The 12704-nt window shown below is 45.8% G+C and overlaps 1 protein-coding gene across 4 annotated transcripts in view; it reads right to left on the reverse strand.

Moving 5' to 3' along the window:
- Positions 1-12704, reverse strand: part of PCSK6 (proprotein convertase subtilisin/kexin type 6) — a 181314-nt gene that overhangs the window by 42354 nt on the left and 126256 nt on the right. For all 4 annotated transcript variants that reach the window (XM_070496488.1, XM_044762977.2, XM_070496493.1 and 1 more), the window contains exon 13: positions 12296-12432. In XM_070496488.1, coding sequence (XP_070352589.1) covers positions 12296-12432 — 137 coding nt within the window. The remainder of the gene's footprint in view (positions 1-12295; positions 12433-12704) is intronic.

Genomic DNA, 12704 nt, shown 5'->3' on the forward strand with positions numbered 1-12704 from the left:
CAGAATTTCTCTCACTATTTGCTGTGTTCACTCTCCCAGATAAGCTTTATAATCATCCAGGCAGGCTCCTCCCACCTCCTTAATTTCATGGTGATATTGATTGGGATTGTGTTAACATTGTAAATTTGTGAGGAACAGATATCTCAATGATACTGAAGCCAGGAGCACAGTATATACGAAAAACCCTTAAAAATCAATCACCATCTATTCCAGGTGCCTACTGTGTTTCAAGTGCTCTGATGAGTTAAAAAAATAAAGGGCCGTGCCCACACCTGTTGGTCACAGCAAGGTCTCAGAAGGCACCTGCTCTCTTCAATCTCCGTCCAGGCGAGATACTTGCAAGGAGTCCTGACCCTAGCACACAGCAGATGCTCCTACTACAAGGCACCTGTTAGTCTTTACTATTTCATTTGGTTTTTATCTTCTAATTACAACACTTTAAATAAAAAATCCAACCCAAAATATCCTAAAACCGTTGACCACAGGGCTAAAGAGAAAATATCAACTAAGGGCTGCTTGCGCCTGCTGCAGAGGCACCTGGAGGACCAGCACGGCAGGACGGAGTAAGCGGGGGCCCCGGCTGCAGTCAGGGGAGGTGCACCCTGAGTCCAGGCTGTGCCCTGACGGCTCAGGGGGATCAGTCAGGCTCCTAGATGCGGCTTGGAACCAGCTTCCTCTCCCACAAAATGAGGATTAAAAACACTCACATTAAGATTGCCGTGAGGAGTCATCTTAATAATAATAATGCTAAGCACTTGACACAGTCTCTTTAACCCTCCCAACAGCCCCACACCGAAGAGAGACCCAATGCTCAGAGAATGGAAATGACCTGTCCAGGGCCACTGCTGGCAAGTGGCAGGATATGGATCTGAAGGGCAGGCTGGCTCCAGAGCTCGACTTCTAAGCTATGCTGGTTCTCTAAAAACAAGCAAATACAGGCATACCTCGGAGACACTGCAGATTCAGTCCCAGACCAGACCATCGCAATAAGCGAATATCACAAAAAAGTGAGTCACATAAATCTTTTGGTTTCCTAGCACATACAAAAATTATGTTTACACTATATTGTACTCTATTAAGTGGGCAATAGCATTATGTCTAGAAACACAATGTACATACCTTAATTAAAAAATACTTTATTTCCAAAAAGTGTTAACCATCATCTGAGCCTTCAGCAAGTCATAATCTTTTTGCTGGTGGAGGGTCGTGCTTTGATGTCGATGGCAGTTGACTGATCACAGTGGTGGTTGCTGAAGGTTGGGGTGGTTGTGACAATTTCTACAGAGACAATGAGGTTTGCTGCATCATTGACTGCTTTCCACGAATGATTTCTCTGTAGTATGCAATGTGTTTGATAGCATTTTACCCACAGTAGAACTCAAAATTGGAGTCAGTCCTTTCAAACCCTGCCACTGCTGTATCCACTAAGTTTATGGGATATTCTAAATCCTTTGTTGCCATTCCAACGCTCTTCACGGCATCTTCACCAGGAGTAGATTCCATCTCAAGAAACCACTTCCTTAGCTCGTTCATAAGCACCAACTCTTCATCCTTTAAAGTTTTATCATGAGATGGCAGCAATTCAGTCACATCTTCAGGCTCCACTCCTAATTCCAGTTCTCTTGCTATTTCCACGACGTCTGTAGTTACTTCCTCCACTGAAGTCTTGAACCCCTCAAAATCACCTTCTTCCAAACTCCTGTTAATATTGATATTTTGACCTCTTCCCATATGAATCACGAATTTTCTTAATGGCATCTAGAATGTGAATCCTTTCCAGAAGGTTTTTGACTTATTTTGCCCGGATCCATCAGAGGAATCACTATCTACGGCAGCTCTAGCCTTATGACATGTATTTCTTAAATAAGACTTGAAAGTTGAAATGAGTCCTTGATCCGTGGGCTGCAGAATGGATGTTGTGTTAGCAGGCATGGAAACAACATTAATCTCGTTGTACATCTCCATCAGAGCTCTTGGGTGACCAGGTGCATTGTCAATGAGCAGTAACACTTTGAAAGGAATCTTCTTTTCTGAGCAGTAGGTCTCAACAGTGGGCTTAAAATATTCAATAAGCCACGTTGTAAACAGATGTGCTGTCATCCAGGCTTTGTTGTTCCATTTACAGAGCACAGGCAGAGTAGATTTAGCATAATTCTGAAGGGCCCTAGGATTTTCAGAATGACAAATGAGCATTGGCTTCAACTTAGAGTCATCAGCTCTATTAACTACTAACGAGAGTGAGCCTGTCCTTTGAAGCTTTGAAGCCAGGCATTGACTTCTCTCCAGCTATGAAAGCCCTAGATGGCAGCTTCTTCCAATAGGAGGCTATTCATCTACGTTGGATTCTGTTGTTCAGTGTAGCCAGCTTCATGAATTATCTTCGCTAGACCTTCTGGAGAACCTGCTGCAGCTTCTACATCAGCACTTGCCACTTCACCCGGCACTTTTACGTTACAGAGACGGCTTCCTTCCTTAAACCTCATGAGCCAATCTCTGCTAGCTTTCAACTTTTCTTTTGCAGCTTCCTCCCCTCTCTCAGGCTTCACAGAACTGAAGAGAGTTCGGGCCATGCTCTGGATTAGGCTTTGGTTTAAGGGAACGTTGTGGCTGGTTTGATCTTCTATCCAGACCACTAAAACTTCCTCCATATCAGCAATGAGGCTGTGTGACTTTCTTATCATTTGTGTGTTCACTGGAGTGGCACTTCTAATTTCCTTCAAGAAATTTTCCTTTGCATCTACAACTTGGCTAACTGGCACAAGAGGCCTAGCTTTGGGCCTCTCTTGGCTTTTGACTTGCCCTCCTCTCTGAGCTTAATCATTTCTAGCTTTGGATTTAAAGTGAGAGATGTGCGACTCTTCCTTTCACTTGAACACTTACTGGCCATTGTAGGGTTATTCATTGGCCTAATTTCAACATTGTTCTGTCTCACGGAACAGGGAGGCCCAAAGAGAGGGAGAGAGACAGGGCAACAGCCAGTCGGTGGAGCAGTCAGAACACACACAACATTTGTCCATTCAGTTCGCCGTCTTCCATGGGTGCAGCTTGTGGTGCCCCCAAATACTTACAACAGTAACGTCAAAGATCACTGATCACAGATCACCATCACAAATATAATAAAGATGAAAAAGTTTGAAATACTGTGAGCATTACCAAAATGTGACACAGATACCTGAAGTGAGCAAATGCTGTTGGAAAAATGGCGCCAACAGACTTGCTTGACCCAGGGTTGTCACAAACCTTCAATTTGTAAAATACACAATATCTGTGAAGCACAGCAAAGCGATGTGCAATAAAATGAGGTATGTGTCTATACACACACACTCATACACACATACGCACCAACCTACACCCACACTCACATATACACAACACCCACATGCATGCATACACACTTACATACATACCTACACAGACACATATCTACATACCCATAATAACCACTCCCATACATCATGAACGCATACACAAACACACACACATACGCACACACAGTTTGGTACTCTGTCTTATTCTTAGATAGATTTAAGACTGACTGTTTGGGGGTAAGAAAGTCCAAATCAATTACTCCAAAGAAACTATCCTCCAATGGTACACAATTTTTTCTCACACTGATATGGAGAATTGTTTATGTCGTCTTTACGTAATCTTTATGTTATTTTACTTAATTGTGCAATCTAAATCTCTATGATCTTCTTTCATTCTGACTTCTTTGGAAGAAATGTTCCCCATACATGTAATTTTTTTTCTTTTGGTGAGGAAGATTGACGCTGAGATAATATCTGTTGCCAATCTTCCTCTTTTTGCTTGAGGAAGATTGTTGCTGAGCTGACATCTGTGCCAATCTTCTCTATTTTGTATGTGGGATGCGGCCACAGCACGGTTTGATGAGCAGGGTGTAGGTCTGTGCCCAGGATCCCAACCTGCCAACCCCGAGCCACCGAAGCAGACCACAAATTTAACCACTGCTCCACCAGGTCAGCCTCTGGACACGTATTTTTTAAAACTTTTCATGATGGAAATTTTCAAATAAACACAAAATAGAGAAAACAGTACAATGGATTCTGAAGTGTCCATCACACAGCCCCAACAATCATCCACATTTTGCCAATTTTACTTCCTCCATCTCCTCCCCATTCCTCCACTCCCCCAGCCCCGTACCCCAGACCCCTGGAGTATTTTAAAGCAAATCCTAGATGTTGTTAATGTTTCACTTGTAAGTACCATACTATGTATCACTAGCAATAAGGACTTTTTTCTCATAAACCTTAATTCCTTATTATCATCTATGACTGTTTAAGATGCCCTGATTCTATACTGATTTTTAACACTGATGTAAAATAATGCCCAGCGCCTGACGGGGAATTCACAAGCACTAATTATCATCCTACCTCTCTCTTGTTCCTTGGACAAATTTTACTTCTGTCCTAGATCAGTGGAAATTTGGAAACGCTGGTGAAACCAAGAAAAACCTGGCACATGTGGGTTGCTGCTCTTTTGGAAACAGAGGAAAGATTAGAGAAAAAAGAGAAATTTTAATTAGGGAGAAAAAGTAGATTCTCTGAGTTCAAGAGAATGACACAGAAGCTTTTAAAGTCCCTTCAATTGTCTCAGACAGTCTATTTATTACAATGTGAATGCCAAGTATGGAAAACTAAAACCCTTTGAAAGCTATGAAATGAGATACATGGTGTCGATTACGGAAAGAGGGTTGGGAAGCATGCTTGATTCTGTTTCCCATTTCAGAGTTGATGCCTCACGACTCCCTCAGGCAGGGGAAGATGGTGGGAGACACCCTAGCTATTCAGGTGGGTTTGTGTTTATGAAGGAAGTTTGAGCCACGCACAGAGACAAACCACAGCCCTGGTGGAGCTCTCAGTCAGTTCAGGGCACTGAGCTGGGCCCTCAGGGTGGATGGGGTGCGGAGGGGAAGAACCAAGAAGCATGCTGCAGCCCCTGACTGCCAGCAGGTCTGGTACGTAGCAGGTCTTCAGTCTAAGTGCGTGTATGCTGAATGAATGAGAGAATGACCATGCAAAGACATCCCTGGTGCTTCTCAAAGCCAAGCCCAATTCCAGCTGAGCAGGGGGCGACCCACAGTGTCACATGCACCAGGGGTGCTCGCAGGAGCCTCAGGTCACAAGGAGGTGCTCAGGCCTTCACTGTCCCTGAGGGGGCTAAGTGGGATGTGCAGGTAGGCAGGGAGGCTGACCTGAGCAGTGCAGGCGCAAAGGCTTTGCTTGTACCCCAGGGCTCTGGGGTGAGGAGGGCGGGATGCGGAGGCCCCTACCCTCACTTACTTGGCCTGAGTCATCACCTTCCATTCAACACCCTGAGCAAAGGGTGCTCATCCTCACCTTATAGGAGGGAGTCTAGCAACAAAGCCAGATGTCAGGTGGTTTGTCTCTGTGCGTGGCTCAAACTTCCTTCATAACCACAAACCCACCTGAAAAGTTAGGGCGCCTCCCACCATCTTGCCCTGCCTGAGGGAGCCGTGAACACCAAAGCCGGATGTCATTACGGACTGAATGTGTGTGTCCCCCCAAACTCACATGTTAAAATCTAGCCCCCAATATGATGGTATTACAAGGTGGGGCCTCTTGGGGGGCTCTGTGCTCATGAATGGGATTATTGCCCTTATAAAAGAGACTGCAGAAAGATAGCTTGCTCTCTTTTTGCCACGGGAGGATACAAGCAGAGGGCAGCCGTCTAAAACCAGGAAGAGGGTCCTCACCAGAATCTGACGATGCTGGCCTCGTGATCTCGGACTTCCAGCCTCCAGAACTGTGAGAAATAAACATCTGTTCTTTATAAGCCCCCGGGTCTATAGCACTTTGGTATAGCAGCCTGAACTGACTAAGACACCAGAGATTCAGGAACAGCGGAGGCAGGAGGATCTGACCCCAGGCCTGTCGCATGCCAGATGCAGGAGATGGAGCACACATGGTTCCCAAAGAACTGAAACTTCCTGAGCTCAACAGCAAACTTAAAATGTTGAGCATTCTAGATGGAAACTTTCTAAAATGCAGCCATACTTCTCGGAAAGAAGTTCTGCAGGACGAGCCCCTCGCTCTGCTCTGGCTGCACCATAACCAGCTCCCGTCTCGGGCCTTGGCAGCTCTCTGTATGGCAGCTGGTGTGGCTGAGGCGTCGGGGGGGCTCAGCTCGCCCGCCCACTGTGGATGCCAGGCTCCCTCCCGAGCCCACTCTCCCACACCTGGGCCCGGGCCTGCTTCCCACAGAGCGGCAAGGTTTTAGTGTCCCCAGATCTCCACACTAGTTAGAGTCCAATGAAGGTGTGCTGAACACAGGAATGAGTGAAAAGCCACCTGCAAATGCAACACTGTTGTGAGGCAGGATTTGCACTCAGTTCCCTTCCTCACTCGTCTCCCGGAGGAGAGTGATCCCGGGAAAAGACACAGCCTTCCCCTGGCCCAGGAACTGAAGAGGAAAATGGAGGACTTCTCTGCTAGTCATCTTTTAAAAAAATAGTTTTAAAATTAATGACATAAACCAAGTTCAGTCTGACAGGAAATGAGTATTATTTGAGCTAGCATATCATTCAGATGACTTAATTACTTAATAAACCCAGGCCTTAGCTGAGATTTTAAAGTACTTTCACATAGCACACCATTGGAATTGAGGTAGTTTTCTTTTTAAAGCAATTAAATTGCAGAGATTTGAGGGAGGTTGGAATGAACAGCACAGAAATGCAGCACCTTGCTCTGGGAACAGGTTCTCGGACTAGCTAGAGAACTGAGATGGGGGCTGCTCCTCCTGGGAGCCATGTCTCTGTGTTTGCTGCATTATTCCTGGTACTTTCAGACTACCCTGACCAGACCAACTGGGAGGGAAAGAATGACATGCCTGTTGGGATCAATCACACCCTTGGCACCGACAATGCTGACAGGGCAGCTCCCAGGCCCACATTTCTCCTGGCCTCCGGAGCCCCGGAGTCTGTGGGAAACCTCGGGCATCCGGCGTCGCCTTTCCAGTCTGCGGTTCCCAACAGACACCACCAGACAGTCCTGAACATCGTGCTGGGGATCGCACCGCTTTGAAAGGCAGCCTGGTTGTAAGGTGGTTCTCACTCTTTCCCTCCCTCCTTTCTTTCTTCCCTGACTCCCTCCCTCTGACGACTGTGGAGAGAAGCTGATGGAACCAAGGCTGACTCCAGCTGGGCTCGGGGAGGAAGCGCTGATGCCTGGATGTGCTGAGTGTGTGGCTGCGCGAGAGGAATCTGTCCTTGGCACACACAGCGAGAAGGGCTTGTACGTAGTAGGTCAACAGTGGCAGGCCACTTGCCTGCATGTGTTTCTGCAAAGCCCACCTCAGGAGTGGCGGCTGTCTACAGGGTAAACCTTGTGTGACTGAACTGACCCCAGAAGCTGCTGTAGGAATGTGCAGACTCTCTGTGACAACACTGAAGAATGTGTCCCAGTCCCCCAAATCCCAATAAGTTATGGAAGGTCAGAGTAAAAGATACCAGGAGAGGCTTATTCTGTTCCCATCTCAACTAGCCAAAGACCCAGATTCTAACCATGCCCAAGGATGGGCACGGTCCTGTTTCAGGACTTAACTCTGGGCCACCCTCAGGAAGTCTCCCTTGTATCTACTGTGCCTACGTCCTCTGCAGCATGCAGGGCATTTGGTCACATGGGGTCACAAAAGGTTCCACTGTACTCATTCATTCTCCAAACACCCACTGTGCACCTGTGATGAACCACACAGCAGGAGGCACTGGGGACATGGAGGAGCCTGAAGGCAAGCTCCAGAGAGCAATATCAGCGTGACAGACAACAGCAGAGCCGGCAAGGGCTGTGCAGGCAGAAGACAGGGAGCTGAGTGGGCAAGAAGGGCTGTGGGGAGGTGCCTGGCACCCAGTTCTGTGCTGTGCACCAAAGCAACCCCAAAGTTCAATACCTGCACTTGTGGGATCATCACGGTGTAAACAGATTCCTCCAGTGCCCACAGTCTGCAGGACCCCAGGGCATCCCCATTCACCGCCTGCATGAGCTTGTCCACACTCACGGCTTTTAATACCATCTATTTGCTGACAATGCTTAAGTGTAGATTTCCAGCCCAGACCTGCCCCTGCCTCCAGGTACACATCTCTACCTGGATTGGTCACGTGCATCTTCAATTTAACCCACCCCAAACTGAGCTCCTCATTTTCCCTCCAGCACCCGCTTCCTCTGCAATGTTCCAGATCTAGGAAATCGCAACTCCATCCTTCCACTGCACAGAACAAAAGCCCTGGAGTCACTGATGCCCCCTCTCTTTGCTCATAGCCCACATCTGATTTGTTGGCAAATCCTTTCAACTCTTCTTTCCAAACCTGATTGCTTCAAATACGTCCACTGCCACCACCTAGTTTGAGTCACCTTCATCTCATATTGTGAAGACCTCCTTACTGGCCTCCCTGTCTCTGTTGCTCTCCCCCACTCCAAACACACTTCAGTCTATTCCAACCAGCTGTCACAGTGCGCCTATTAACACGAAGCTTCAGATCATCTCTTTCCTCTGCCTAAAATCCCCCAGGGGCTTCTGACAATCCTTGCGATGGCCTACATGCCTGGTACAACCTGGTCTTGCAAGATCTCAGGCACCACGGGACACACCACATCAGCACGAGCATGTTGACAAAACTCCCAGGGAAAGCACTGGCCTAGGGCACCATCCCAAGGTGCCCCCGTCTCCCCACCCACTGTACCCCTGCAGGAGGAGGACATCTCCACCTGGGTCTAGAGAAGGATTTGGGATCTGGGCAGGCTAAAGAGACAGAAGGGGTAACCTCAGGCCAGCAAGGCCCCTCCCAGAATGTGGACATGCCACATGGGCCCCTGCTGCAGAGAGAGGCACTTCTTGTGTTAGGCCTCAGACAGCGTCTAGCTCAGTTCTATTTCACAGCCGATGACACTGAGGTCCAGCAGGGACCTTAACTCACAAAGTTCATAGAAACGTAAACATCTGCCAGAGTCATGAAGGTGTGCATGCTCTTCCCCACTGCAGACATGGGCCTCGGCTTCAGACCAATGGGCTGTGCCGTGTGAATGCACAGCTCTGCGGATGTGTCCATCCACGTGGCTGTAGCCACCAGCCTCCATAGCACAGGCCTCCCAGGCAAGTGGCACTGCTGGCTGGTGCTGGAACTCTGTCCTGTGCCCGCAGAGCAGGTAATGCTTGAGGATACAGATGGCATGAGACGTCGACCCTTAACTTTTAATAGTGACCAGTACACTTTGGGGTTTTTAAAAGAAGAATTTAGGAGCTTCTACTTTTAAAATACATGAATTTCAAGTGATTTAAAATTTTATGTTTCTGTATTTTTAGACTTTTTTACAGTAACATTTTCCCGTAATAGTTACTTATTATTTTAAAGGCAGAAAGAAAGTGATTTTGGGGGGTGGGGGCACCTTGTAGATGACCTGATCATTTACAGTCAACTTTCTGCATAAGGCAAGTTAATGCTCTTCTCTTCTCCCTAGTGAAAAAAAAATCCCCAAAACTCTGTTTCACAGAAAATCAGAACAGCAGCAGGACAGGAGAAGGTTCTAGGGTGATCAAGAAGCAGGCTGCAGGAACAATAGGACAGCGAAAGCAAACCTTGGGGAAAGTCTTGCATAGAAAAGTAGGACTGGAACGTAGTTCCTGGACCTGACCACAAATCCGACAGAGAGCAAGGGGAAGACTTCCAAGACCTTTGTGGGTGACTACAGGGTAAGTTGTAATGATTACTCTTGCTTTCTTTCCTGGTGTACTCCCATCACCTGATCAGTGCCTGGCCCATAGCAGGAATTCAGTAAAGATCGATTAAATAAATGATTATTAACTATAAGGAGAGTTATAAAAGGGTGCAAAAATTACCAGAGAAATAATCCAAAAACAAAATTAAGAAAACCATTCCATTTACAATAGCATCAAAAAGAACAAAATACTTAGGGACAAATTTAACCAAGGACATACAAGACATGTACACTGAAAACTACAAAACATTGCTGAAAGAAAAACGGAAAGACATCTGTGTTCATGGCTTGGAAAAGTCAATATTGTTAAGATGGTAATACTCCTCAAATTGACCTACAGATTCAGAGAAATCCCTATCAAATTCCAGCTACCTTTTTTGCAGAAATTGATAAGCTGATCCTATGATTCATCTGGAATGCAAGGGACTCAGAAGAGCCAAAGAAATCTTGAAAAAGAGAAACAAATTTGGAGGACTCAAAGTTGCCAATTTCAAAACTTACTACAAAGCGATAGCAATCAAAATAGTGTGATACTGGCATAGAGACAGACACACAGACCAATGGAAGGGGTTGAGAGTCCAGAAATAAACTCACACATCTATGGCCAATTGATTTTCAACAAGGGTGCCAAAATCACTCAATGGGAGAAAGAACAGCCTTTTTAACAAATAGTGCTGGGACTTATTGGATAGCCATATGCAAAAGAATGAATTTGGACCCTTACCTCCACTATATACAAAAATTAATTCAAAGTGGATCAAAGTCCCAAGCATAAGAGCTAAAACTATATAAAAGTCTTAGAAGAAAACAAGGGTTTCAACCTTTGTGACCATACATTAGGCGACGGTCTCTTAAATATGACACTAAAAGCACAAGCAATAGAAAAATAAACTGAATCTCAACAAAATTTAAAACTTTTGTGCCTCAAAGGGCACTATCAATACGGTGGAAGAACCACCAGAGAATGAGAGAAAAAATTTGTAAATCATATATCTGATAAGGATCTAGTATCTAGAATATTTAAAGAACTCTTACAACTCAATAATGAAAGACAAACAACCCTTGGGGGCCTGCCCCGTGGTGCAGTGACTAAGTTTGCACATTCCGCTTCAGTGGCCCCAGGGTTCGGGTGTGGGGTGCAGACCTACACACTGCTTGTCAAGCCATGCTCTGGCAGGGGTCCCACATATAAAGTAGAGGAAGATGGGCATGGATGTTAACTCAGGGCCAGTCTTCCTCAGCAAAAAGAGGAGGATTGGCAGCAGATGTTAGCTCAGGGCTAATCTTCCTCAGAAAAAAAAAAAAAGACAACACAATTTTAAAATGGGCAAAAGATGTGCAACAATTCTCTAAAGAAGACATAAAAATGACTAATAAGCACATGAAAAGATGCTCATTATTTATTAGCATCATTAGTTATTAGGGATGCAAATCAAAACCACAATGAGGGGCTGGTGTCGTAGCCTCGTGGTTAAGTTCTCGCCCTCCACTTCGGCGGCCCAGGGTTTCACTGGTTCGGATCCTGGGCACAGACATGGCTCTGCTCATCAGGCCATGCTGAAGTGGCATCCCACTTAGCACAACCGGAGGCACTCACAACTAGAATATACAACTATGTACTGGAGGGCTTTGGGGAGAAGAAGAAGGAGGAAAAAAACGAAGATTGGCAACAGAGGTTAGCTCAGGTGCCAATCTTAAAAAAAAAAACCACAATGAGATGCCACTTCACACTTATTAGGATGGCTTTTATAAATAAATAAATAAAGAACAAAAGAAGTGTTGATGAGGATGTGGAGAACTTAAGATCCTTATACACTGCTGGTAGGAATGTGAAACGGGCTAGCCGCTGTGGAGAACAGTTTGATAGTTCCCCAAAAAGTTAAACATAGAATTACCATATGACCCAGCAATTCCACTTATACGCATATATCTAAGAGAAACGAAAACATATGTCCACATAAAAACTTGTACACGGATGTTCAAAGTGTTATTCATAATAGCCATTATTAGAAACAACTCAGCTGGCCATCAACTGATGAACGGATAAACAAAATGTGATACAGCCAAACAATGGAATAGTATTTAGTCATAAAAGGAATGAAGTACTGACACATGCTACAACATGGATGAACCTTGACAACATTCTGCTATGCGAAAGAAGCCAGAAACAAGAGGTCACGTATTGTATGATTCCATTTACATGAAACGTATGGAAGACGCCAGTCCATAGAGACAGAAAGTAGATTAGAGGTTGCTAAGGGCCAGGGGGATGGAGAATGGGGAACCACTGCTTAATGGGTAAGGATACCCCTTTCGAATGATGAAAAAGTTCTGGCATTAGATACTGGTGATGGTTGCACAACACTGTGAATGTACTAAAAACCATTTACTCATATACTCTAAAATGATTAAAATGATGAAGTTTGTATTATGTGAATTTTATCTCCATTAAAAAAAATTACCACAGACACTGTAGTTAAATAAAAGTCTAGAGTTAACAAAAGGGTTGAAACAGGAAAATGCTCACGAAATCTCCGAGAGCCACTGACCTTGTTTCTCCGGGTTGCGGACCTGGGACGGTATGTCCTGGATCTCCAGGGTCCATTCCCCCTCAGCCTTTTCTCCCCAACAGTGCACCGTCATGAACTCCCAGTTTGTAAACCCTTCGTTAGAATGATCCAGCAATCTGCGATTGGAGACATGGGGTCAGAACTTGAAGGTCCTGAAAGGGGTGGTTGGTGAGGGACCAGCCTGCCTGGGAACTCCTCAGGTGACTGTAATTGGCTAAAGTGCACCCAAGGGCAGAAGGGGCCTGGGCCTCAGCGATGAGAAGCTGCAGGTGAAATGTTGACTGCTTTCACACCTCGTTTTACAACACAGCCCTGCACCGCAGCTTCACCTCCGTTATCTCATTGGTTCTTCCAAGTATTCTGAGAGGCAGGCAGGCAGGCCTCACAG

This window comes from Equus asinus, chromosome 2, assembly GCF_041296235.1.
Source record: "Equus asinus isolate D_3611 breed Donkey chromosome 2, EquAss-T2T_v2, whole genome shotgun sequence".
In the NCBI taxonomy this organism is placed as follows: Eukaryota; Metazoa; Chordata; class Mammalia; order Perissodactyla; family Equidae; genus Equus; species Equus asinus.